Source organism: Miniopterus natalensis, chromosome 18 (genome assembly GCF_054644295.1).
Source record: "Miniopterus natalensis isolate mMinNat1 chromosome 18, mMinNat1.hap1, whole genome shotgun sequence".
Classification (NCBI taxonomy): domain Eukaryota; kingdom Metazoa; phylum Chordata; class Mammalia; order Chiroptera; family Miniopteridae; genus Miniopterus; species Miniopterus natalensis.
This window is the reverse complement of record NC_142098.1, coordinates 13,746,948-13,774,732: the sequence shown is the minus strand read 5'-3', so window position 1 is coordinate 13,774,732 and position 27,785 is coordinate 13,746,948. Positions and strand designations below refer to the sequence as shown.

Below are 27,785 nucleotides of genomic sequence, written 5' to 3'. Positions count from 1 at the left end.
TGTGAGTGCACATTGGAGTTCTGCAAATACCTAAAGTGCGTACCTGTGGGGAGGGAAGGCCATGGTGGTCATGTAACCTCCAGGGGCTCCCTGAACCACAAGAGTCCCCATAGCTGTTACCATGGTTTGGAGCAGAGGGGAGAGTCTGAGACCATCATCCTGGCAAGAGCATTCATGGGGCCAGCAGAGGTTGTAGGGTAGGCGAGGTGGAACGGGAAGGCCAGTGACCCCCTAGGTGTTGGAATTGTTGCAGGGGTTGGCCTGATATGGGGTAAGGTTCACACATCAAGTCTTGGGGACCCTGAGGGAGCGCCCACACTGATGGCTTCCCCCTCGTGGCCTCTGACCCCATAGAGTCGCCAGGGTACACCATGATGGGACAGCATCTCATGATTCCCCTTGGGCTGTGTCTGCAGGTTCCCTCGGAGACATGGAGGCTGGAGAAGAGCCCCAGGCCGCAGACATTGGCCTCCCAGAGCCAGAGGCAGCAGCGCCCAAGCCCGAGGCCAAGGAAGAACCCAAGCCCCTGAGCCCTTCCAGTCCAGGTGAGTCGGGCAATGGGTGTAGCAGGCTGGGGTCTGGCACTCTGAGCCACCCCACACCTTTCACATTCTCACCTGTGACTTCATGGGAGCCAATCCTTCTGGGTTTCTACATCTGTGAAGTAGCATTGAGTTTGGTGTATCTGTGTGCCTTATAGGGCCAGGAGACACCCAGGTGGCTCCCAGCCAGGGGCCTGATCCCAGGGGCTGGAGGGGACTGGGGGTAACCCCATTTTATAGATGAGAGAATGCAGCCAAGAGAGGTTAATGACTTGCCCAGAGTCACATAACCTAAGTACCTGAGCAAGGATCTGAACCCCAAGTCTGAATTCACCTTGGTTCCCATCTCCCAACCTGCTCCTCACCCCACCCCAGGCACCTGGAATCTTTTCTTGGGACCTCCTGGTGGCAGTTTCCCCAGTGGAGGGTGGGACTCATTTCTCAAGCTGAGAACAGGTCTTGGAAGGAGAGGCAGCCCTCCACCCAGGAGTGAATTAACCTGACACCAGGAGGCCTGCTCAGGACAGGTCCCGGAGGGGCCTCAAAGCTGGGGCAGCCTCTTAGGCTAGTTGTACCCCAGAGACCCCTAGTAGGAGGGGCTTCACTGAGGCAGAAGCATTGGGGGGGTCAGCACTCTCACCTGTTTTCTAGAAGAAGAAACAGGCTGGAGGGCTGGTAGTGGGAGGATGAGGGGCTGGGCTCTGCCTGGGCCATCTGCTGTGAGCCCCGCTCTCCTGCCTCCCTGGATCCTCCACCGTGACCGTGAGTGGTGATTGTGCTCCCATTTCCGTGACATACTACAGATGCACACCCAGGCTGAGGTACTCCCAGGCCTAGTCTGATGGGGGAAACAGCCACAAACTGGAGCATTTGGGAGGGTGGTAAGTGGGTGGGCATGACTGGAGTGAAGGAGAGGTGGGGGGGAAGGACACTGAACAGAGACCCAGAGGATGGGTAGAGCCGCTCATGCTGTGGGTGCACAGGGAAGGGTATACCAGGCAGCGGCTCCTGCAGCGCAAAGGCCTTGGTAGATTGGAGAGTAGATGGCAGGAGAGCTCTGCAGGGGAGGAGGCGGCGGCTAGAAGCCAAGGAGGGACAGAGGTGGGCAAATGTTCCAAACAGACCTCGGTCTCTGGCAGGGAGGTTCCTTCTCACTGTGGATCCCCCCATCCCCAGCATTTCCCAGTCCCAGAGTATCAGGGTCCCCCTGCGATGACCACAGGCCCAGGAGCCCAACAAGCCTCCTCTGAGACCTGCTGGTTCCTGTGTCCCTTTCCCCGGCAGCAGGCCCATTGGAGTCACCGGGGCTATGACAGTGCGAGGAGGCTGGGCCAGTGGGACTGGAACCCAGGGTTGGGGCTCGCATCACCCTCAGCTCACCGGAGACTATGGGGCCTTGTGAAGGGATCAGGGGCCTGGCCAGCTGTGGTTCATGATTGTTATCTCTGCCGTCATCATCATCATCATCATCATCATCACCACCACCACCTCACATTGCTTAGTGGAGCACCAGCCTTCCCCCCAGCTGGTCTCCAGCTCATATTCCTGTCCTTCCTGAGCCTCAGTTTCCGAATATGTAGCTGGGCATGATCCCCTCAGGATGGCCTTTGGGGCCGAGGGAGTGTGTGAGGGGCCCCTTGTCACCATCACATTACTATTAGATGCTGTGCATGGGAGGCCTCGCAGGGGCCTTGATCTGCCAAAGGGCAAGTGGCTCGTTACTTGTGGACTTTGACCCAGTGGCTTTCCTAGGGTGCTGGGCCCCTTATCTGATCCGGGAGCTGGGGCTGCAGGGGGGCGGGGTGGGGAAGGAGCTGGAAAAAACAGCCGGGGTTGCACCTGGCACAGGCCATGGTGATAACTTGGTGATGGGCGAGATAAGGCGGCAGGAGCAATATATGCCTCTCGGGCGGGCCCAGCGCGGCTCCCTCTCAGTGGCTGGAGCTCAAATGCCAGCCATGTTGATTTATAGCCAAAAATAATAGGACTTTTATACTGTGTGATTGATTTATTTGATGTTAATCATGGCCCTTATCTTGGGTATTAATAATCTGCCAGGCGCGTGACGTCACCAAGGGGGGGCTTTTATGGGAGCTCATCGATTGGGGGCTGAGGTAGTTATCAGGCCAGCAGGGAAGGCAAATATGCCCTTTGGGCTGGAATTGGGTGCAGGGCCTGCTGGAGAGGCCCCCAGCTGCCCAAGGAGGAGACCGGAAGGCGGAGCCCACATGTATGCCCCTGGCCTGGGCGTGCCTGGTAGGGCATCCTGCACTCTAATTATTAACAGCAGCTGGAATAGCAATTATTATTGCTACAATTAATGAGGGGGATGAGGGGTTTTAAAAGCCAAGGGGAAAATTGATATGTCTGATCCTCCCCAATTAGAGCAAGCCTAGGGGTGGGTAACCTTAGGCACTTGTTCACCAACCTGGGCCTTGGTGTCCTTCCTGGCCACAGGGTGGGCAAGAGGTCAGGCAACTTGGTGCCCAGAACTTGGCAGGGCCTGATGGTGTTTTCCTCCCTGCAGAAGCTAATCCCCTGCCCCCACCACCGACACCGCACCCCACTTCCCCTGGAGACCCCAAGGAGACGGAGGCGCAGGAGCCAGAGACAAGTCTGGAGGAGGAGACCAGCAGCTCCTGGAGTGGGCCAGGTAACCATGCCTGTGGTAATGTCCAGCAGCATTGCCCCGGGCCCAGCCTTCTGGGAGCTGACCGCTCTGATAGCTCAGGTGGGACAGGCCTGCCCTGCTGGCTGGAGAGGTTGGTGGCAACCCACTGGGCCCAGGCCTGTGCCTGTTCCAAAGTCCAGCCTGCCTATGGGGCCAGTGGTATCGCTGGAGGCAAGCACTGAGCCGTGCCATGCTCAGAGCTGAATCCCAGGCCTGGTGTGGCAAACCAAAGTGTCCTGAGGGTTCCCAGGAGGCAGAATCTGGTCTGGCTTGGAAAGAGGAGCAGGTGTCCCAGGAAGCTGAAACAGCCAGGGCAAAGAGGGAGGTAGGTGGTACATGCAAAGGGCCTTCCCACCTGGGCTGGAGTTTTAGAGCTGTACAGGTGCTCAGGCCTGTGCAGGGTAGCCCGCCCCCATCCTGCCCCTGGGGTGGCTACAGGCACCTGGGAGACAGGAGGTAGCTGCAAACTGCCTGGTCCTGGACCATAGGGAGTGTCTCTGAGAGTGGTTCTGGGCATCCGGTCACACAGAATTCCAATTTGCAGCTGGAATTCTGACCTTGGAAGTCCCACCAAATGTGTTCTTTCTGCCCCGCCCAACTCCACACATTTGCGAAGAGAAGTTAGAATGTCAGTTATCTCTATGGCTCTTCAATTCAGGGACGCGGGGTGGCGTGTGGGAGGACTTGGCAGGGCTGCATCTCCAGGCACAGGTACAGCTTGCCATGGAAGGCTGTTACGTGGGAGCTGGGAAGGAGGAGGCAGGGTGTGGTCCTTGGTGACTGTAAGGATGGAAGGGAGACTGTGTACTCATGCCAGGCACATGTGTGGATGCAACAAGCATTTATTGAACACCTGCAATGTACCAGACACCTGTGAGCACAGTCTCCAGGGAGTGTGCACACATACAGGCGTAGTAATACACATGAGGTTCATGACCGGCAGGAAAAAGGTACATGGTGAGGGCCTCACCTTGCTGGGGGTCACGGAAGGCTTTGCCAGGGCAGAGGGGCACAGAGTGACCAAGGGGCTTATCTAGGGTCACTAGCTGGGAAGTGGCAGAGCCAGGTTTGAACCCACCACCTGGCTCCCAAACCGGCTATGGGAGCGCCAGCCTGAGTTATCACCCAGGTGGTGCATGTCCACCCCACAGTGTCAATACCATCACCCCCATTTCACATAAGACAAACAGAAGCCCCTAGAGATCAGAGCCTGATCCCAGGCCAGGGCCAGGGTACACCCAGGAGCTTCCTGTGCTATTTGCATCCCTGGGGGCCAGGGGGCTCCCTATCAGCTCCCACAGATATGAAGTGGGCAGCGATGGGCCGATAAGTGGCCGCTGGCCAACCGCCGCGGTGGCTACCCCCTATCAGACCCCAAGCAGGCCACACTTATCACCCAGCCAGGGAAGCCAGAGAGGCCCAGTGGGCTCTTATCTTTCAGGGGCCACCCGTGCCAGCAATGGTGCGGCAGGGCTTCGTCGGGGCCCAGCTGGGTTGGTGTCCCCAAGGGCACTGCCCAGCAGTGACCGTCTAGGGGATAGGGGTGCAGCCAGTACCTGGCCACCTTCATCTGCAAGCCCTGGTGCTCTTTGCAAGTTGAAGGCCCTCTCTCTTGTTCTCTGTCCCTCTGAGCCCCCTCTGCCTGTCATGTGTGAGCGTCTCTCTCTGTCTCTCTCTCTCTCCCCCCCTGTCCTTTGATCCTTGACCTGCAGCTAGTCCCCGGACTTCACGTGTGAGGGAAAACGCAGCCCCTACCCTCACCAGCAGCTCATGAGGCAAGCTTGGGGGCACCACCTACCTGTCCTCTCTGGGATGGGGGTGGCAGCTTGGACCACAGTGCACCCTATGCTGTCTGGCTTTGGGAGAGGGACTGGGCACAAGCCTCGGTTTCCCATCTGGCCTGAATGAGTGTGGGAGCTGGTCGCCGCACAGAGCCCAGGGCTCCACATACATGCCACAGCCCATACTGGCTGCCCTTCCTCTCCTTTCTGGCTGCCATCTGCTGGTCGGGATCCAGGTGACAGCAGCCCAGGGGAGAGGCCAGGCCTCAGTGCCCCTCTCTGCAGCTGCACGGTGGCTGCAGCGCAGTAGCCCTGCCTCCAGTGGTCAGGGCCCCAAGCAGGCAGCCAAAAGAACCCCCAGGTGGCACCCACATGGCACTGGGCAGAGGAGAGGCCTCCCTGCCCCTCTTCTCCCAAGAGGCCCTTCATAAACACTACAAATACAAGTGAGGTCCTGGACGTGCAAGGGCTTTGTAAACACTAGAGTGCAGGTCCTGGGGCCTGCATGTGACCATCGCCACTCTTTCCCATCCCATCATCTCCAGGCCCCATTAGTGCCTTACCCTATCTTCCTCCTACCACTGGCTGATACCTGATGACTCTAGAGCTCCAAAATAAGACTGGGGAGGTGTTCAGGGTATTTGTTTTCATTTTCTAAAGTTATGAGCTGTGTCAGCTGCTGGTGGCTTGGTTCTCAGGTGTTACTGCTTCAAGTGGGACCCTCGAACTGTCCTGAGAGCAGGAGCACAGACCCCAACTCAGCCTGCCCAGCCTGGGTCCAAACTTTGTTGAGTGACTAGACAGGTTGCTTGTCGTCTCTTGGCCTCAGTTTTCTTATGTGTTCAGTAGAGCTAAGGAGAGTGCCGGCCCCTCAAGGAACTGTGAGGAGAGAGCCGTGCCTGGTGCAGAGTGGGCACCCCACCTCGGCTTTACCTTCAGGGCTGCCATCTTGCTCTGGCAGCCTGGGTTACTCTGGAATTGGGGGTGTAGTCAGGTTCTAAAGCAGAAGCCATGGTATGGCACAGCGAGAGTTCCACGCTTGGGGCCAGCCAAGCTGTGCATCCATGGAGCAGGGAGAAGCACCTTCAGCTCCCTTGTGGGTGGTGTTCATCTCGGCCCCACAGATGCCATTACCCACCCCTCACCCAAGATGCCCTCTCTGCACCAGAGCCAGATCTCCTGTCTGTCAGAGCCCAGGGTCCAGGCTGGGTTAGAGGCCCAGCTCTGCAATGACACCGCCGTGTGGCCTCTGAGATGTCACCTTCTCCTCTGAACCACCAGAGGTGGGTGAGAGCTAGGGCAGAGGTTCACTGAGGAACGCTAACTATGCCTGGGATGTTCACCTCCTGGAGCTCAAGCAACACCAGCTTGAACTGTGGGTATCTGGGAAATGAGGGGTCCTAGGGAGTGTGTGACCCTGGAGGGCCGACAGCAGGAAGGGCTGAGAGCATGTGAGAGGGGGAGGGTGCCAGGTAGAGGGCACAGCCCATGCAAAGGCCCAGAGGTGGGATCAAAGCCCAGCAAGGAGGCCCTAGGGCCCAAGGACAGGAGGAAGAACCAGGGAGGGATCAGTTGGGTAGCGTCTGGTCCCAAGGGAGAGGAGGTGGGGGTGGGATCTGAGCAGAGGGGGATCTGGCTCTGCCAAGAGAAAGTGGGCAAGTACAGATCAGGGGACCCACTCCAGCCTCTGGCCTATGGGGAGAGAGTCACAGCTCTCAGTGGGTAAGGCCACCCGCAGGGCTGGGAAAGGGGACATTGGGCCTGAGCTGGCCCAGCCCAAGCCTTCAGCCCAGCTCAAAGGGAAAGGGGGCAGGCAGCAGGAAGAAGGAGAGCTCAGTAGTTTTATCTTTGAAATGACCTTGTTTGCTGGAGGGGCTGACTGTTTAAAATTATGATATGCAAATGGCTGCAAGCTATAATCTATAATCCCCAAAGCCTGTCTGGGAGGGCGGCTGCTATTGCCTTTACCCTGCTAGCCCAGAGCTCTCTACTCCTCAGGGGTTGGCTCCACCCACCCCATGTCCCATCCCCACTCCAGTCCTCTGTCCCCACACCTCCCACCACCCTCGTTCCCCTCCATCTCTCCACTTAACATCCAGAAGAAGCAGGTCAGACAGACAAGCAGCCCCCATATGGACTGAGAGCCCTGAGAGTCCCATCTGACTGTGTGGGGGTCCTAGGCCTGTCACCTACCTCATGATTCTGTCCAAGCTTCTGTCCAGTGGCAGTCGGCATGGCCTCGGCCTGCCTGGTGGGTCATGAGAAGACGAAGGGAGCGGCCACAGTGTGTGGGGCTGGGCCCAGGTTTGGGCCCCCAGGGGGGCATCGTGTATGGGGTCCCCTCCCCTTGGAAGCCCTCTAGGGTCTCTTCCCACTGAGTAGCCCCTTGGCCAGCAGAGGAAGGGTGACTTGCCCCCTGAGGGTGGCTAGAAGAGGCTTCATTCCTCTGACCTACCTCCCTCCCCTCCCCGCCCCACCCTCTGTGCCCAGCACAGAGTGGACTCCAAAGAGCACAGTCTGTCTGGCACTCTGTCTGCCTGTTTGGAGGCAACAATGTGGTCCAGATGCCCTGGATGCTGAGCGCAGGGCTGTTCACCGTGGGTGCCGTACTCACTGCGGAGCAGGAGGGGAACCCAGGAGGCCTACTGGGCTCCTCACCAGCCCTGGGGACATCAAGTGGCCATGAGGGCGGCCTGAGCTTCACAGGCCGAGGAAGGAAGGGGGTAGCCAGGGTCACATTTAGTGGTCAGGGTAGTGGATACCCAGGCCTGTGGCCTGGCTGTGTGATCAGGGCCCCAGGAGCAGGGTCTCCTTCACCCATAAATGTCTCAGGCCTGGAATTCTTTCCTGGTGACCACTGTTTACGAAATAAATTCAATGGCCCAAACATCAGTGTCACCGTCTTTGTCCCAAGCTCCATCCCCAGCACTGTAGGGGCTGATGGGTAGGCTGGCCATGTTCCCACAGCACTGCTGGTCAGGTGGTTGGAGCCAGGTCAGCACAATACCCCTAACCCCCAACCCCAAGCCGAGGCCTGAAGGACAAATTGGTGTGGAGCAGGCGAAAGTGTTCAAGCAAGGAGCTAGCGTGCACAAAGGTCCTGAGGTTTGAAGTGGGGGTGTGGCTCAGGCATTAGAGGCTGGAGTGGGGGTGGGGAAAGGTAGGATGGGGCATGCATGGGTCAGGGTTTGGGCTCAATGCCATGGACTGTGGGGAGATGCCTCTATTTTCTTGGCTATAAAGTGGGAGGGCTGAAGGGTTTTAAGTGGGGCATTTGGTCAGCTGCCATACTGAGAATAGGTTGGGAGTGAAGCAGCTGCTGTGAGGGGCTAGAGGAGACATCTGTCAGCCATTTCCTGCTTGGAGATTGGAGCCTGGTTCCCCCATCCCCAGGGCCTAATGGCGCCTGCTGGAAGCTGGGAATCCTCGCCCTGGAGGGTGAGCGAGGGCGTAGGGCTGGCTATCTGGGCCTTGCTCGGCTGACTAATCTTGCTGCCTGGAGTTTCTATGCAAACCTCAAGGTTTGTTATCGGGCAGTGGGCGGGCAGGCGGCTGAGGCAGGACGGCCTGTCCTGATGGACAGCCCAGGAGATGGGCCGATACTGCCCGGCCACAAGTCACCTCCCGCCAGCTCGGCATGTGTGGGTGGGAAAAATCATTTCAGCTATTTTGCTTTATCACCGGGCCTGGCATTGCAGCCTGATAGGCCTATTTGTCTTAGATTAACAGATAGGGGAGGGCCACTGGAGGGGGACGATGGCTGATGTCAGGGGTCAACCAGGAGTCAGCTCCAGGGACCAGATCTGACCAGTGTCTGGGTCAGGAACCACCTCTTTCTGGGTGTCCCAGGGAAGGGGGTTCATACCAGGTGCCCCAGAAGGACATGTTCCCTTCACCGTCCTGACCTCCCCACTTCATAGCTGAGCAAATTGAGGCTCAGGAAAACAGCAAAATCCTGAGCAGGGGTCTGTGTGTCCCTGCAATCAGCCATCCTTTCTTCCAGGTGTTTCCTAAGCACCTACTGGGGGCCAGGCACGCTACAGGTGCCAGAAAAGACAGGCTCGGTCCCTCCCTCATGGAGGTGTGTTGTGGGAGTGACACAGTCCATAGAACCAGAGGAGCATGGGGCCTACAACCCAGGAGTGGGCAAGGGAAGGGAAGGTGGTAGTTTGTTCACTCAACAAACACTTGTGTATTAAGCTCCTGCTTGGTGGGTGCCAGCAGAGTCCAGGCACTCAGGGAGCACATGTTCTAGTTAGGGAGACAGAGACTAATAAGGAAGTAAAATTGTCATGTGTTTCAGGGGGTGAGGCTCTGGAATAAAAGAAAGAAGGGGGGCCAATTCTAAATTGGGTGGCCAGAGTAGGCCTCGCTGAGCCCATGTTTGAGCAAAGACCAGAAAAGTAAGGGGAGCCAGGCAGAGAGCACAGTGCAGGCAAGAGCCCTAAGGCAGCAGTGTACTTGGCTGGGTCTGGAGTGAGTGCAGGGTGAGGAGGTGGGCTCAGAGCATGGGGCCCCATTGTAATGGTTGTCTTGGAAACGGAGTTCAGAGGTCATAGGTTTTGGCCAGCACAGGCTGAAGGTGACTGGCTGACCAATGGACTGCCCACCACCCCAGGTCCCCAAGCTCTCTTCATGATCCCTCCCCAGGGCATCGGTCCCCAGGCTGGGTTAGGGCCTGAACCCTTAGCCTGTATCCACCACCAAAGCTCAGAACTGCCCATCTCTCTGAGCAAGGCCCTGTGGGCGGAACACCTGGGACAGGGCTGAGGTGGGGCTAGGAGCCCATGGCCTCTCTTTTGTGGCTGGCAAGGCCCATATGGATGCTGCCTCCTACACTGCCCCAGGGGCCTGGGCCACCAAGCCATGCACAGCATCTCAGAAAGCCTTGTGCAGAGGGGCTTCTGCAATAAGACCCCCCCACTCCCTCTCTAGTAGGAAAACTGAGGCACAGAGCTGGCTATGGCTTCCCCCATGGCCAGGCTGCTCACCTCCTGGGCCCTGGGTAGCCCCCTCACTGTGTTCACCAGTTCCTCACCGGAGGAGCTGACCACCTGGCACCCACATCAGCCCTGCCATGGCAGCTGCTCCTTGGCCTGGTTCTGACTCCACCCTCTGGCCCCAACAAAGATGCCTGGGCCTTGGGGTTAGAGGTTGGAGGGGTGGTCAGAACCTGTGGGAGGAGCAGGCTGTCGGGGCAGCTCTTTGGCAAGACTCCCATCCAACTCCCATCCAACGACTCCATAGGAGTTTATCCCCATTCTCTTATCCCCATTTGCTCACTCACATGCACTTTTATTTATTGAGTGCCTACTGTGTGTCGACCCCTGTTGTAGACATTGGGGGTATAGTATGAGCAAAACAGACCAGCCACAGCCCTCTCAGAGCCTCAGGCAGTAGCACGGAGAGAGCAGTCATTCAGGGGCATAGGCTAAGCAGGGAACACGGACAGCAATAGAGGGGTGGTTAGGCGGCCAGGGCAGAGCTGCCCCTCACCCTCAAGGGTTTGCACAGAGAGCTGTGGATCCTGGGTAAACCGGCCCACAGAGCAGGGTGTGCAGAGACCCTGCATGCAGGGGGACCTGCAGGGGAGACAAGGAGAGAGCAGACGCAGGCGAGGGCTGATGACTGGGCTGGTTGCCATGTGGGGAATGGACTGTAGGGGTTCAGGGTAAGCATGGAAGACCTGTGAAAAAGCTGAGACTGAAACTTGGTGTCAGATGCCAGACTCCCCATTTACAGATTTGGAAACTGAGGCCCAGAGAGGTTGGGCGGCTGCCCCAGCACCACCACTGGGCAACTGAGAGAGCTGAGCCCGGAGTCCCCCTCCCAGAGAGTGGCCCTAGCCTACCGTGTCCTGGCCCAGCCCCAAGTGGTTCTCAGGGGCTCCCAGGGCCTCTCCTCAGAGGGTGCAGACACTGTGTGGATGGAGAGGGAGTGAGCAGGCAGGGGGCCCGGCAAGGACCGTGGCTGGGGCCCAGGTCTTTGGCTGTCCTGGCGTCTGGGGGGCCCGGGCCTGGCTGCCTGCCCGCCCATGCTGCCCGCTGACCTCACCGGCCTTCCGGGAGCGCCTATCTGTGGCCAGGGCAGCCTATCTCGGCCGCGGGTGTTAATCAAGCCCGGCTTCCTCCTCCGCCCTCCCGCCGGCTTCCTGCCTCGGCCAGCCCACCCAGCTGGGTTCTGCTGCGAGTCTAAGCATCAGCCTTTGCCTGGCCTGCCCCTCCCAAGCATCAGTTGGTCCGCCTGCCCCCACCTGGGGAGCCCCTGGTGCCTTGGCTACCAGAAGTTTCCTTCCCTGCCCTCCTCCTGGGCCTAAAATCAGAACCACCACAGCCTGGCTGTGTTGTCTGGGGTGCGTCTGCTCTCTTTTCTGAGCCTCATGGTAAAATGGCTCCAGGTGCACACAGAGGACCCCAAGGGTTGGCAGGGCTGGCCATTACTGCCATGGCTACCACTATTCCTTTGTCAGTGCCCATGCTAGTGTTGGCACAGCCCCTCCTCCTGGCACCAGCGCTCCATGCTCTCACTCTTGCTAGCACTGTCACTGTTGTTGGGACTAGTGCTGTCACTGTCACTGCTGCTGTTGCTAGCACTGTTGCTGTCACTAACACTGGTACTCATATTGGTACTCTGTCACTAACAAGGTCCCTGTCACCAGCACTGTTACTGTCCAATTTCCCCTTGCTGGCACGGCTCCCACACTGGTACCAAGGCAGACCTGGCTTCCAACTGTCAACTCTGTCGCTGGGGGTCTTGGGTCCCTACTCAAGCTGCTCCTCTGTGGGATGGGGACAGGATTTCAGGATGTCTGGAGGTGACAGGAGGGCTGGGACAGGCCTGGGCAGGGCAGAGCAGCAGGAAGGCAGCGTGTGCAATGTGGTGGCCCTCTCCAAGCATGCCCAGGGCTGTGCAGTCCCTGGGGCTCTGGTCCCCAGGGTGTGGTATTGGGCTGTCCCTAGAGACATGCAGCCTCAACTGGGGTATGTCAGGGTCACCGTCAGGCAGTTCCCTCCTCTATACCAGCTGGCTCTCATTGCCCAAGAGAGAGACAGAGGCAACCTGCTGTCAGTCATACACAGCACTGCCCTTGTGCCAGGCACCATTTGTCATGGGATCTCCCTCAGCTCCAAAGTGGGCTATTTGATCATACACACTTGACAGATAAGGAAACTGAGGCTGGACAAGCTGCAGTGTTTCTCTCTGACCCGGGATGGGAACCAGGCCACCACTGACCCCACAGGCCTTCCAGCCTGCCCACTTGCCCTCCCCCCATGTGATTTAACACTTTGTTCTCAGAGAGCCCCTCCCCCTGCCAGACGAGCTGGGCTCCTTATTTATTTATTTATTATTCTTCTATCTCTGTATGTAACTTTTGATTTCCTCACTGCGTTTTTCCATTACGGCAGCGGTGGACGTAGCCGATAAGATCGATCCCCGGAGATGGGACAAAGGGGCCGCCATCGGCTTGAGGGCTGGTCATATCCTGCCCGAAAGGGCCGAGCAGGGCCTGAAATGAGGCACGATGCTATCTCGGGGACTTATTATGTGTCATAGTGGGGAGGGGGCCCTGCCTGCCTTGGCCCCTCCCCCCTCCCCGCCAGAACCCTCCTTTACCCCTCCAGACAGACTCCTGTGTCCCACCCATCCTCAGCCCCATCCCTCACAGGACCCCAGAGCACCCTCAGCAGTGGGCCTTTGAAAGGGCTTTGGCCCCAGGTACCCATCTGGGCCGTCCCTGTGCCCCTTGGCCTCCTGGGCTGTTCCTTCAGCTTCCCTGAGCCTCAGTGTTCCTGTCTGTCACCAAGACTCCCTCTGCTGCCTGGAGCGACTGGTTGCAGTGGGCTCTGGACACCTACCCCTCTTCCCCAAAAAATACACCCCCAGGTGCCCAGGCTGGATTGTGCACGGTACTGTGATGTTCTTGCCTTGACTCAGCAGATCAGCTTCTAGGAATTTATCCCAGAAAAATAATCTCAGCGTGGCAGGCATAGGGTGGTGAGGATAGTCATCACGTCATGTTGAAGATAGCGAGCCGTTTATTTTATCTTATTTTATTTTATTTATTTATTTATTTATTTATTGCTGGCCTGCAGAATTTCTACAAGAAGAGGGAGAAATGATTCTAAAAAAAGCAAATTCTGCACAGATGTCCCCACTGCTTGGCCAGTGTGTGCATTTCCGCACACACACACATTGGGTCAGACATGCCCAGCACTGAAGGCCATGGGCAGGAACAGCAGATCTGGCTGACATGGGGCAGTCCCACCACCACCCACCCCCTTCCCAGGTCCCTGAGCTTTACTGGTCCTGCCAAAATTCTACCTGTCCCACCCTAGGCACCTTGCTGGGTCTCAGAGGTCACATGCAATCATCTTGGCAGACGGAGCAAGGAGTGGAGGTGGGAGCAAGCACCGTGCCCCCAGACAGGGACCCTGGTGGACCCTGGCCATGGGTCAGCTGGATGAGCAGCAGAGTGCTCCATTCAGGGCCCAGTGGGGAGCCCCAAGAGTTCCTGAGCAGAGGCTCAGCTATGTCTGGGGTGGGGACCAACCTGTGCCTGCTATGTGCAGGGCAAGGCTCTCTGTTCCAAGCCTCCTCACCTCTCTTCCCCAGTCCTGCCTTGCTCCAGTCATTGTTCCCCCTGCCCTCCCTGCGGGGGCATGAAGGACAGAGCATTGGACAGGGTCTGGGGCCTGGCTGTGAACTCAGTCACCTGCCTCACTGTGTGGCCAGGTCCTCTTAGACCCCCCCTCTCCTCCTCTGTAAAAGGGGTGATGCCAGTCCCTCTGGCACAGGGTGGTTTGAGGATTGAGTTGACTGGTACCATGAAAGCAGGTGTCTGCTGGTTTTGCATAATGCAGTGAACACACATGGTTTTCACAAGCGGGGCTTTAACAGTTCCCGGGACTTGCCTCATGCTGGATTGTCCCTAGGGTAGCCTGGGGCAGGGGGCCAGTGCCCCAGTTAGGGCCGTGGGGCTGTGGGCAAGCCAGAGCCCTCCCTATGGACCTTAGCCTCCCTCCCCATGTGTAAACGCCTCCTTTGTGGGCAGAGCAGATGGGAGGTGCTTGGTGCTCATAAAGGGCCAGCAGGTGCACAGGGACTGTTGCCTTTTCTGGAAGGGTCTTTGTAATCCCTAAGGGGCTCACCCTGCATAAGCAGTGGCAGTGGCATGGTATTCTTCACTGCGTTGGCTCCGTGCCCACTGCTGCCTCCCGGGCAGGACAGGCCTTCCCTTCACCCTTGTGACCACCAGCCTCTGCCCGGACCCTCACTCACCCTCATGCCCTACGCATTTACAGAAGAGACAGGGCCCTGTGAAGACCGTGTCCCACCCTGGTTCAGGGAGCAGAGTGAACCGACCAGACTGGGGGCTGAGAGGTGGTGAGCTGGAGGCTGAAACGAGAAGGAAGGGCCCTCTCTGTGGCGTCGGCCCCTGGAAAAACAGGGGCAGGGGCCAGGACGCCCAGGCTGATAGGGGACAGATAAGCTATTTGCACAGGAGGTATTTTCTTTACCTTATCTCACATCCTGCTTCCAGCCTGCCTACAGGACGAGGCAGGGCCAGGGAGAACCAGGGACCCTGACCCCAGTGCTCAGGCCTCAGGGTCTCCCAAGACCAAAGTACCAGGGCCCAGGAGCTGAAGGGGCTTCCTCTCCCTGCTTTGCAGGTGAGAAGATTGAGGCCCAGAGACCAGGACGGTTCGCTTTTTAAGAAGGCGGGAGAGACCATGAGTGCTTGGGCTTTGAGACACCCAGGAAGCTGTGGTTCTCAGGCTCCATGGGGCCAAGGGGAGGCTCCATCCAAGGTGGGAGCAGAAAGGGACCTGTTGGAAACTCAGCGATGGCAGGGCAGTGTCGTGGGCCCAGTACACTGACCCCTAAGGAGTCTCAGGACCACCCCATGGCTGCTCCTGCCACTCAAGCTGGTCCTCTTGGCTGTGCCTGGAGGGGGCAGTGTCTGAGACACATCCCACCCCAAGGAATCCCATCTTGGGGTTCAGATGGGGTGATCAGAGCTCCAGGCAGTCACCCACCACAACCTCCCATAAGACTGAGCTGCCCACAGGGTCTCAGAAAGGGCACTTCTGGGCCTGAGTGTGGCCCCCTTGTGACCTCCGCTGTCGACCTGGGACCCAGTCAAGATGACAGCCAAGGCTTTGCTACATCCCAGCCCTTCAGACCCCCCCTTTCCCTAGGGCCACCCCCTCACCAGGAGAGGTCTCTGGGCCCAATAGTGGTGAAGGGCCCCTGCAGGTCCCAGGTGGGGGAGTGGGGCCCCACCCTGCTCTCTGGCTGTTCCCAGGCAGTCCCAGCTCCACCATTAGCCGGGGCCAGGGTTCAGCCCGATAAAGATGGGCTGTTGTTCTATATCAAAAAATCAATAATCCCCAGCGATGTTCCAGTGATAGGGAGAGAAGTTCACAGGCACCAGCTTGCGGTGGGGCGGGAGCAGGGCCAGGGGCTCTAGCACCTGAGGCTCCCTCCCTGCTCGTCCCTCACCTGGCTGGCTGGCAGGCCGATCCACGGTGGGCTCCAGTCCCAGCAGTCCCCCTCCTTGCCCACCATTTCTTTGTGGGTGGGCAGTCTGAGAGCCACCCCTGTGAGGAAGCCCAGAGAGGCTAGGCCCTTCCCCAGGATCAGGAGGGAAGGTGGCTGGGAGGTGATAACAGAAGCAGAGGGCAGGCCGGCACGGGGCCCCTCTCATGCCCAGCAGGACCAGCTGCCCCATCTCCCAGGCCTATGCTTGTTGATTGGACTGTAATGTCCAGCTCCAGCTCCACCTCCCAACACTGTCCTCCAGACACAGATGCTTGCTGGGTCCCCAGCATTATTGAGGCCATCAGGACACAGTCATTGGCAACCCCAGCCCAAGGGGCTAACATTCTAGTGGAGAGAGCTAATAAAATATAAGCACCAACTCTGCAGTGCAGGACGCAGAGGGACCAGTGGCCAGGAGCATTACCCCTGCTGCATGCCTGAGGTCACTTGGTCACACAGAGGCCCTGGAGTGCCCCCTACCCTGGCCCTTTGATGGTCACTGTGCCTGCACCCATTGGCCCACATTGGAGCTGGCCACAGTGTCGTCCTGCCAGCCCCCTCTGCCGTTAACTCCCAGTAACGTCACCTGCCAGCTCCGCCTGGTCTCGGCCCACCCCATGTTGTGCAGCCACTGTGCAGACCTTGACAGGAGAGGGGCGGTTCAAGAGATGGCACTTTGCCCAGTGGGCGGGCATTCAGCCCATGTCCATGAAAAGAGAGTCTCAGGCAGGTGCAGTGGGCTGGGCAGGCTGCGGTGATTCTCCTGGCAGGTGTGCCCCCACAGAAGGAGGTCAAGATGAGGCCTCAGGGTCCATCTTGCCCCCAGCCACCAGTCACTGTGAGCACAGGGTCTTCGGGAAACTTCTTAAGAAGGAAGGTTCTGGACTTGAAGCCCTTTGAAAAACTCTGACCTGTAATGAGAGGGAAACGCCCCCTCTAGGGAGGACTCAGGCTTTGCACACTGTACTAGCCTGTGCACTTGGGTGGCTGGGTGCTAGCAGAGGCCGGACACCCATAACCATGCTCAAAGGCCAGCAGGGCCCATATTGTGCAGAAGGTACCAGGGTCAGGGCAGAGAAGCTGGAGGTTTCCCTGGGCGGTGGTAGGACCAGGTAGGGGACACCCAGGAGGCCCTGTGTAGGGGGTTAGGAGGTTCCCAGGAATTTTCTCCCCTCTGACTCTGTGAAATGGACATTGGTCTTGGTCACAGTCACATCCACATCTCCAGCGCTGGGCACTCAATAGCATAAAATAACACAAAAATGACCTGATGGAAGTGTGGCCCTGTGGTCTGTGACCAGAATAGCTGTAAGGGTTGGGGCATCATCTCAGGGGAGACGGTCGCTGTCCGAGGGGCAGCAGCCAGTGCTGGGCTCAAACTGTTCCTGGCCCTTCGGGAACCAGAGCTTGGCTCTGCCAGGGCATCCAGTATCTCCCTCAAGGCCACAGATCCCAGATTGTATGTGATCTTATTTTTAAATGACGAGAACAGGCCTCCATTTTTATTCACGTCCTCCCCTCCCAGCTCCGGCCCCTCTGGCACCATCTCCCAAACCCTGACCTTTCTGTGATAGTCTAGGCCCTCTTAGGGGCTCTTTGGGGATGCCCAGGCCAGAGGCAGGGTGGAAACCCTAACCCAGGCCATGAGCCCCTGATCCTCCGAGGCTTCAGGTGTCTTTGCTTCCGAGGCTCCCTTCTATCACCATTGCCTCCCTCTATGGCAATACATGTCAGATTATTCCTTCCATCTTGGCATGTCAACTGCCCTGGGGCTGGGGGCCTGGGGCGGGGCCTGGAACGGAGCCTCAATTCTGGGGGTGTGGCCTGTGCACAAGGCTGGGTATCTGTATCGTTTACTCCCCTCTCAGCTCAGTTGCTCCCACCTGGGACATGGGGACAGGGTTCTGCCGGAGGCCTAGTGCTGCCAGCCATGTGATGTGCCAAATTCACTGTGAGTAAGGGCACACTGCCTGGGTTAGGGTCATGCGTTTGGGGTCAGAGGGAACTGGGCTTCATTGACTCTGTGCCACTTGCTGGCTATGTGACCTTGGACAATCCCTCAACCTCCCCCAAGCCTTACTTCCTTGGACTAGCAGAGAGTAGGGGAAAGGGACCCCACTGCTTTTTCCCCCAAAGCTTTTTTAGCCATGTCCTCTCAACACCGTGTCCCCATAATTTATAGATGGGAGCTGGAGGTCTTGAGATGGGGCAGGATCTATCCAAAGGTGCTGTCACCACTGGTGACAGAGCCAGAGCTGAAATCAAGCTCTGCCCCTTTTTGTTTCCTGATGTGACATTCAGGTGTGGCTTAATCCAGGGGACACGCTAGCTGGCTGGCACCCTGTAGCTCTAGGTCTCCTGGTTCTGAGGCCCTGGGCTGTGTGGGCATGGCTGCCCTTTTGGTGCCTTGGAAGGTATGAAAGGTCAGCACCAAGCCTGTCAGCAGTCCCAGCTGGGAGTCTTGCTACTGCCCCAAGCCTGGGGAAACCAGCCCAAATGGGAAAAGCTGCACAGCTCCTGCAGATCTGCAGGCCTAGTGGAGAACTGGCAGCAAGAGTGGGCCTCCTGGAAACAGCTGGCTGTCCACAGTGCACCATGACCTCACCAGTTCACCCAGACACAGCCCCACGGCCCTCCTCATGCCTCAGGACAAGGATCTGCCTCAGCCTGTTCCCAGTTCCACATGGAAACCCTGAGCCAGGCCCCTCCTCCTCTGGGCCTTGTTGCCCCATCTTTAAGTAGGAAGCAAGAACAGGGTCCAACAGGATGGGGCCCAGCGGGTGGGGATGTTCCAAGAAGCTGATAGGAACTAGCCATCCCCCTGCCATTTCTCTCCAGGCTCGAATTTGCCCCCTCTAGCCACGTCACACATGAGCAGGGTCACAGCATCCATGCAGAACAAACCCTCCCCTCCCAGTGGGCACAGAGCAGAAGGAAAGGTGACCAGCCATGGGCCTCGGGCATCCAGACAGGCTCTCATGGCCTCAGGTGGCGCCTGCCCATCTAAAGGGCTCTTAACTCTCACCTCACAATAACCATCCTAGAGGTGGCCTGCCTGGAACCCCTATTTGTGTGTCCACGTGACCAGTGCTCTGCCCCCCACCCCCCACCATGGGTGGTTCCCAAACTCCCCCAACAGGCAGTTGGTAGTGGCTGCAGCTGTGTGCCGCCACCATCGTGGCATCCACACAGACGCAGAGGCAGGGACTGGTGATCACATGGAGCCATAGCAGAGCTGGCAGGAAGCCCCATCACTGCTCAGAGCAGGCACTGGTGTCTGTTTTAGAGATGTGGCCCCAGCCCAGAGGCGCTGAGAGCCTGGCCAAGAGTATGCAGGGCTGCAGCTTGGCCCAGCTGGACCCCCAATGACTGCTTGCAGGCCGTGCTTCTGTGAATGCTCTTGGAGCTGACTGTGCAGGTCCTGTCCTTCGTGTCCCATATTCATTATGTCATTTCACCCTGCAATGACCTATGAGGCAGGTGCTTTTACACCACATTTCACACAAGAGGAAACAGTGCTGGGAGGGAAGTGACCTGTCCAGCTGGGAGATGACAGTGGCAGGATACACACATAGGTTCTAGAGCCAAGGTCAGCTGCTAAAGCTGCAGAGAAGACAGTCAAACCCTGGATGGTGGTGGCCACATGGGGCAGGAGGAGGAGCCATTCAGCCTCCTACCCCCCTTTGTCCTTGTTTCTGTCCTTCTAGGGCCTCAGCTGCCATCCAGCTCATGGCTTTCCCAGTCAGGAGGGTTGAGCTGAGGACAGGAAAAGGGCTGAATTTTTGAGCTGGGGACCTTGGACAAGTCGCATCACCCTCAGTGAAATGGACACAGTCCCCAGTGTTCCAGATCATGGGTCCATTGAGGTGTGTCTGTAGTGGGAGGGGCTGAGCAGATGTGTGAGTGAACAGGTCTGCAGGACACATTACTGCAGGAGAGCTTGTGCCAGCCAATAGAGAGGCCAGCCACGATCTGCTGTGTGACCTTAACAGAGCCTCTTGCCCTTTCTGGGCCTGATTTCCACATTGGTACAGAATGTGTTGGAAACACACATTCTCGGAACCCGCACAGTCTCCAAGCCAGCCCCACTCTGGGCCCACACCTAGGAAAACTTTTAGAACCCCATCGGGAAGGCGGGGACCTGCTTACCCTGGGATTTTCTTCCCCTTTTTCTTTCCCCCACCCTCTCCTTCTTGCTTCTTTTTCTCTCTCTTTTCTATGACTTTTATCAAAGGTAAACAGCATGATCCCTGAGATAGGGCCACTCCCCAACAAAGCCAGGGCCAGCTGGCCCACAGGAGCCACTGGGTGGGGCCAGGTGGGAGTGATGGGGCTGATTAGATAAATGGGTGCTGGCAGTGACCCCAGGGTGAGCACCCACATAGTGATCCCACAGCCCACCATTCAGGGAGTGGACCGCCCAATGGCTAGACTCCGCTCTGGAGGCCACCATCTATTAGCATAAAGGAGGGACCAGCCAGCAGGTTATAGGAGGCGGCCCCCAAGCTCATGGAGACTCCAGCTGCCCCAAGTCAGAGTTGCAAGCCAGCCTGCTGGGGCCATTGCTCAGGGAAACTGAGGCCTGGGAGGCTGGGCACAGTGGGCTCTGGAGCCAAGTGGTCCAAGTTCAGGCCCTGGATCTCCTGTCAGAAAGAAACTCGGGCCTGGTCTGGGCGGGTTCCTGCTGTGCAACCCTGAGGGAGTTGCTCAAGTTCTCTGGGCTTCTGCGGGATGAAGTCGGAAGAGTGGAATCTTCTCACTGGCTTATTCATGTGAGGGAGCCCACCGCGGGCTCCAGGGTGTATCCGAGCTGGGTGCCAAGGCTGAAAGCAACTCAGTACCAGCCCTGGGCTGGGCCCCAGGCCTCAGGGTGCTTGGGATCCCAGGGGAGGAAATCAGTGTTGGCCACACCTACTAATACATTGGTCTCTACTCACATAGCCCTCCAACCCAGCAGGTAAACTGAGGCTCAGCAAGAGGCAAGCAGAGGCCACCCTGACCCCAGCCTGTTGATTCCAGACTTCAGTTCTCTCACCCAGCCATCCCCTCTACCTGGTTCCCACCAGGCTGACCTGGCCTGGCCTGGCCTGGCCTGGGTGGCAACACGTAGCCCTGCGTCCCTTCACTATCCCCTTAGGATGCCATTGGAGGATTTTGAAACCTAAATAGATGTGTAAATCATATAAATATGCAAAAACTGAATTTTCTCATCTGGTTCCTCACAGATGCTTGGGGGTGAAATTGAATCCTGCGCTACGTGTTTGTTCTGGAAATAATGTGTGTGGGGTTGTTTGCCAGAATAAATTAATCTTTGTCCTGATGCTGTGCCTGTAGTGATGGCCTGACCCCCATGGGGGTGAGAGGTCCACCCAGGCAGCAGGGCCTGCCCCACCCCCAGAGGAAGCCATCTGTAAGTGGGGAAACTGAGGACAGAGCAGGAAGTCAGCCATGGGACGAGAGCTCAGAGCTGGCCCTCTGTACCCCCCCAACCTCCTCTCCAACAGCCTCTCTATCCTCTGTTTTCTCTATCGCCTCCTGCCTCAGCCCAAAAAAGAGAATTAAGGCCCTGACCATGACCATGACCATGGCTGGAGCGCTAATTCAATTCCCACCTACTTAACTGTGTACCTTGGACTGGTTGCTTAACCTCTCTGAGCTGCACTCTCCCGCTCTGTACACTGGGGAATAAGTTCACTGTGGCTGGGAGGAATCCCTGTAAATTGTGCCAGGCCCTTGGCTGAGGCTCAGTAAGTGGCCAGAAATCATGTGAGGATTGTGACTTCTTGGGACAAATGGCTGAGGGCCAGGGACCAGGGTAGATAGAATAGGGAAGAGTTGGCCAGCACCTGGCTGAGCTGGTATCTCTCTGTGCCTCTCTTGCCCCAGCTGCTCTGGAGGTAGACAGGAGGAAGCAGAGATATGGGTCACAGGAAGCTTCTGTGGAGGGGGAAGACACCTCCACCTAGAAGCCTCCCTTGACTGGCCCATCATTAGAGATGTTGCCACCTGTGTTTCCTGGAAGCCCTGGAGGGCAGACACTGTGCCTTCTTTGTCCTTGCCCCAGGTGCCCACACGGGGTTTGGTGACTAAGTGAGCACTAAGCCACAAGTCCAGAGACCTGGGTTCCAGTCCTACCTTTACCCTGAGCTCGCAGTGTGGCTTGGGTGCTCCTGGGCCTCCCTGGGCCCTGGGTTTCCTATCTGTGTGGTTGAGAACTGGCCATCTGTACAGCGACCACTGTCTGGATCCTCCAGCTCTTGCAGAGGCTGTTTAAAAATAACTGCATTTTCCTGCCTGTCACTTTCCCTATCAGCTGTCACCCCTGGCTCAGTGTCTCCCACCCCTTAGCCCCTCACCCTTGCTAATTTCTTCTTTCATTCATTCTTGGCCTTGAACTGAGCCCTCATGAGATACCTAGTCTGCCAGGAGTAAGTGGTCCCACCCACCCTCACTCTTCTAATGCAGTTTTACTTCTTTGGGAGAGGGTCTCTGCTCGGTGCTAATGGGGTTTTAACACTTGCTTTACCCCTTTTCAGCCATGGAAGGGTTTGGGCTGGATCTGTGAGCTGAAAATAGGTTATCTGAGCAGATAGGCATTGACCATCACTAGGGCCACCATGGACAGTTGCACAGGCTGTACACTGCACAAGGGTACTGGGTAAGCTGGGCTTAAATCCAGCCATGTTCCTCTCACCAAGCCAGGCACCTGCCATGGCTCTGTACCTACCCACAGGGTGCACCTGAAACAGCTTCCCCTAGACCAGGGAGGTGGATTGTCATGGTGACCATTACCAATCCCCGGCCCAGGTCCCTCCGTTCCCCGGCCTCTCCACCTTTCCCAGGCCTTGACCAGCCCCTGCCAAGCCCTGAGTGGTGGGTTCTGTCTCCAGCCAGGCAGAACGGCCGCCTTTATCAGGAGCCAGCCCTCTCTGGCAATGCATGATACCCAGAGATGGAGCGGCTGCCGTGGGAAACACCAGCCCTGCTGTTATCTAGGAGGCTCGGCCTGCCAGCCGTGGGGCTCCGATTAGGGAGCATGGCCGTTTGCCTGTGGGTGTATGTGTGGGCAGGTGGGGGCAACCAGAGCCAGGGCTCTGGGAAAAGGGACCATAGGCCCCCACAGGTATGCCAAGCAGGGGCAGACTGGGAGGCCTGGGGCTGCCCTACTCTTTCTGTTGCTCACTGGGTGGCCTGGGCCAGCTGCCTTCCTCCCCTTCTGTGTCCCCAAGTCTCAGCCTACACGTGGGAAGACTGAGTTGAATTCTGAGTTCCTCCTCTGACAGGAAGGTGGGCACCAGCCTCAGGTGGAAGGCATCTCCTCATGGGGACTCCATGACCGACAAGGCCAGGAACGACTCCTTCATGAACATTCTGCACATAGAAAAGAAAATATATGGAAACAGAGGGAGCCATTGCCACTGTACCTGACCTGTCTGTGGCCTCAGCAGAACTAGTACCCAGAGGAACAAGTGGGCAACCCTGTTAAGAGGCCCAAGTGCTGGCCAACCCCTGTGTGGCTTAGTGTGTACCTGGTTGTCAGGGTAGGGGTAAGCCATTGTGTTAGGATTCTGGATGCTTCCTCCTTGATCCTACTGCCCCGAGAGGGCAGTGCACAGGCTCAGCCCATTGTTAGCTCCCTGCCAGCCTCAGAAGCAACACATGGACCTGTCAGATGGCTAGACAGACAAACACATGGATGGACAAATGAGTGCCCAGTGGGCTCATCTCTAGACAGCCTCTTCATCGCCATCTCTCCCTCACCCCCCCTCACCCCTGAGGGCCAGCCAGGTGGAGGACCACAGACCCAGATACACCCAGGACACAAGGGGCCAGGCCCCTGGGCCAGCATCTGGCGCCTGGCAGCCTGCATTCAGATCCTGGCATCCCGCTGCCAGCTGTGTGTCCTCTCAGGGCCTCCGTTTCTTCATCTGTACAGGGGGCCATAAAGAGAAGACCAGCTTTATAGGACCGCTTGGGCAGAATTGAATGACTGCATGTCGCCAGGCCACACTCCTGTCCCTGATGCCTAGCCAGCTCTTACTCGGCCCCTCAGCACTGATTCCTGAGGGCCAGGGGAGGAAGTGGCCCATGGGACCCAGGCATCCTAGGTGGGCTGGCAGAGGACTCAGACCCTTGTGGCCAGGCCACAAAGTGACAGAACCAGCCTCTGCCCCCCTCTTTGTGGGGCTGATAAAGGGGTGCTGGCTTCCTCGGCCTCACCCTGGTCTCCTGCCATCTTATCTGCCCTGGGGAAGACAAGGACCCAGTTAGAACGTTTTAGCTAGGCCTCCTGGCATATTTACATGTTATCTCTGCCATTAGGCCGGCAGTTATCTGATAATCGGGCCCATTAAGGCCACAGCCTGCCCAATCGGGGCTCCAGGAAGTGGGCCCGCCACAGCAGCGCTTGCTCAGGGACCAGGCCAGGCCACGTGAGGCCTCTGTGGGCCCAGGCAGCCTGGGTGGCACCTGAGGCATAAAGTAGCCTGGCCTTCCCAAGCAGAGGTTATGCGGCCTAGGGAGGTGCTGCCATCTGAGGGCATGGCCACCACCATCCCCTTGTCCAATGAGGACACCGAGGTGGGGGAGGGGGTAGCATGCAGGTGTGATTCTCCCAGGGCAGCCCTGACAAATTTGTACAACCTTGGTGCCTTAAAACATCAGAAACCTGTTCTCTCACAGTTCTGGGGCCAGAAGTCCCAAATCCATGTGTCATCAGGGCCCTTCCTGCCTCTCCCAGCTCTTGGGGGCCTGGCGCAGCCTCCTCCCAGCTGCATCACTCCATCTCTGCCTCTGTCCTCACACAGTCTTTTTCCTTGAGTCTCTCCTCTGCGTGTCTCTTATAAGAACATTTGTCATTGGATTTAGGTCCCACTGGATGATCCATGATGGTATCATCTTGAGATTCTAACTTGATTACATCTACAAAGACCCTTTTTCTAAGTAAGGACACAATCATAGGTTCCAGGTGGAAATATCTCTTGGGGCCATCATTCAGCCCACTACACAGGTCATGTGGATCGAGTGGCAGGCCTTGGGCTGAACCCAGGAGCCTGACTGTAGACCCTGTCCAACCCCAGGTTCCCGCCCCGTGAGAATGACCATTGTAGGGCCTCACAGTGGAGGCCCATCTGTCTGTGTAACTATGATGGAATCCTGGCTCTACAGTGGATGCCACTACTCTAGCCATGCCATGGAGTCACAGCCAAGGCCACACAAGCTGGCAGAGCCCAGAGACTGTGACCCTGCCCATGGCACAGGGAGCCTCAGGCCCCTGGAGGCCTTACACCCTCAGCTAGGAGACAGGCCATGAGAGAGGCCGTGGCTGGCCAAGCACCTCAGCAAGTCAGGACCCAGACCTTCCAGAGAGTGAGCAGAGGTCCTGAGGGTGGTGTGAGAGCAGCAGCATCCTGGGGTCCCCACTGATCTTCAGGGAATAAATGGAGCTGACCTCAGCACCGCCCAGGTGCAGATTCTGGCTTTGCTGAGGTCCTTGTGGGGAGTGCTTGGCGCTGTGCCTCGGATACCCCACTAGGCTCTGTGCTACACCTGCTAGGTGGATTAACTCGTTCAGCCCTCATACCACCCAAGGAGGTAGGAAGAATTGGGGATCCCATCTTATATATGCAGAAACCAAGGCCCAGAATTTCCACAGCTGCCCTCACAGTGCTGCTGTGCAGATTCGGGGACTCGGCCAATGGGAAGGGGCTGGGAGGACCGTGCGATGGGGTGGATGTGGGCCTCATCAGTCCTCTGCTCTGTGCCCATCCCAGTGTAGGCAGCAGAGGTGACCTGGCTCCATGCATTCATCCTGGGCACAAGCAACTTTGCCAATGTCACCTGGGCTGCTTGAGAGTCACTGATGTCCCTGACACGGCCACTGTGGTCCCGGGCCATGTGTGTTCCCGCACAGCGGCTATGGTTCCCAGGCCACACATGTCCCTGACAGAGCAGCCATGGACCCCAAGCTATGCCCCTGCCTCCTCAAATCCGGCCCAAAGCACCCCTCATTGTCCTAGCCCTGTAGCCCATTGTCTCCAGGAAAGGCCTTGTCACAGGGGCTGGCCCCCAAAACCCGGCAGCAGCCTCCATCCCTGTACCTCAGGCCCAACCCACAGGGCAGTACTCCCTCCTCTGCCCTGCAGCCTCCTGACTGCTCCCAGGGGGCTGGGGCTGCCGAGGTAGGCTGGACCCGGGCAGGCAGCAGGGCTGGGTGGTCACCATGGCTGGGACCCCTCACACCTTTAACGTCTCTCCCCACAGACGAGCTGGAGCAGGTCCTGCAGGATGGGCAGAAGTGCGTGCGGGCTCGACGCAGCCTTGCTGAGGGCCTGTTGTGGGGCCCATTCCGCGGGAGCATCCAGAACAGAGCCTCATCTCCTGGGCAGACAGAACCGGTAAGGAGACCCAACCACAGCTAGCCCACCCACTGGCCACAGGGCAGGGTCCAGGGCAGCATCCCACCTAGGACACAGGCCCAGGAGGGAACTCCCACCACTCCATGTAAAATACATCAGAAGATGTGGCTATTGGGACCAGGAGGTCAGAGAGAGTTAACTGAGATTACAAGGAGGTCTTCCTGGAGGAGGTGATGTGGGGCCTAAGGGACCTTGGGTGAGACAGGGAGGGCTTCCTGGAGGAGGGTTTTTAAAGTGAGCCCTTAATGGATGAGTAGAAGCTGGTGAGGCAGAAAAGGAGAAGGGCTTTCGAGGAGAGGAACAACAAGGAACCAAGTGGTGGGACTGGACCTTGCGTGTGGCTGGGGCAGAAGTCAGGGACATCACCCCCACCCCGGGACTTTATGGGCAGGGGCCCCCCTAGTGGAGATCCATTCTGTTTTTGTCCCTGTGGGTCCTTCTGAGGACAAGGAGAGGGCACCTTTGGTGCCTGAGTGTCATCAGCACTTCAGCACTTTCTAATCTCCCTCCTTAACTAAGAATCCCCGCCTGGGCAGCACCTTCCCACTAGATGAGAAAACTACCAGGTCATCATTTCTCTTGGTATTACTTCTGAGCTACCTTCTGTGTATGGCAAGGTGATCTGGCCTCCTCTTACAGGGGTACAGAGGCTCCTTTTTCTAAAAAAAGGTTTTTTTATTTTTAGAGAGAGAAGAAGGGAAGAGAGAGAGAGAGAGAAACATCAATGTGAGAGTGAAACATCTATTGGCTGCCTCCTGCACACCCCCTACCAGGGATCGAGCCTGAAATCCAGGCATGTGCCCTGATCAGGAATCGAACTGGCAAACTTTCCATGCACAGGACAAAGTCCAGCCAACTAAGCCACACCAACCAGAGCTAATGGTTCCTTTTAAAATACATTTCAGTTAAGAAAGGACATCAATTATGAGAAATGAGTAAGTAAGCAAGGGGTAGCTTCTGGGCAGCATATGGTATGATGGTAACTAAGGGGCATATGAATGATGAGTAGTCAGGAAACACCTCCTAGTCCTGATGGCCCTTGCCTGGGAGGCTGGGTGGCGCCCCAGGTTGGTCCCCTCAAGCCCAGGTTCAGGTGCTCTAAATGTGCAGGCACAGCCATGGCCTGGGCCCTTTTTGGTTCCTGATGTGGCATTCAGGTATGGATTGATCCAGGGTACACACTAGCTGGTGGGTGCCCTGTGGTACTGAGGGTCTCCTGGTCCCAAGACCCCAGGTGTGGGCCTCCAATCAGTCTCCAAGTAGTCATCAGGCAGTGGAAGCTAAATGCTGCCCTGACAGCTCTAACCAGCTCCAACCTGGCAGTTAGAGACCCTGTTTCTCAGCTGCGGAAACCAGGGCCCCAGGAACTCAGCTACAGTAGTGTCTGAAGGCTGATAGGATTGCAGGCAGAATCCCCAGCTGCAGACACTTGGACCAGCACTTATAGCCCCCACCCTCTCCTGTGGGTGATAAAACCTGGGCTATGGGTCACCTTGTGTCAGAATCTGTGGGCTTGGGCCTCAAGAGATTGGAGATGTCTCCCAGGGTCCACATGTGCATCCCAGCTGAGGACCCCCTAGGCTGACCACACTGTCACAGAAGAGCAGTCAGGCTCAGAAAGGCAGATGCTTGCCCAGACCACTCAGCAAGTTGGTGAGAGGCTGACCTAGGACTGAGGGTGCCCACCTTGTGGCTGAGCCTCCCCCATGGCACAGTGTCTGGATTCTGGGTCTCCTACCTCATGGCTATTTTGCTGTGTGCTCCAGACAGGTCCCTGACCTTTCTGAGCTTCTGTTTCCTCACCTTTGGGGACCTTGGGGGGGACACAGGA

The 27,785-nt window shown here is 57.5% G+C and overlaps 1 protein-coding gene across 1 annotated transcript in view; it reads left to right on the top strand.

The window, feature by feature from the left end:
• ZFPM1 (zinc finger protein, FOG family member 1) overlaps nucleotides 1–27,785 on the top strand; it is a 73,747-nt gene that overhangs the window by 29,242 nt on the left and 16,720 nt on the right. The window contains exons 2-4 of the mRNA XM_087827573.1: nucleotides 417–545; nucleotides 3,070–3,195; nucleotides 25,800–25,933. Coding sequence (XP_087683699.1) covers nucleotides 417–545; nucleotides 3,070–3,195; nucleotides 25,800–25,933 — 389 coding nt within the window. The remainder of the gene's footprint in view (nucleotides 1–416; nucleotides 546–3,069; nucleotides 3,196–25,799; nucleotides 25,934–27,785) is intronic.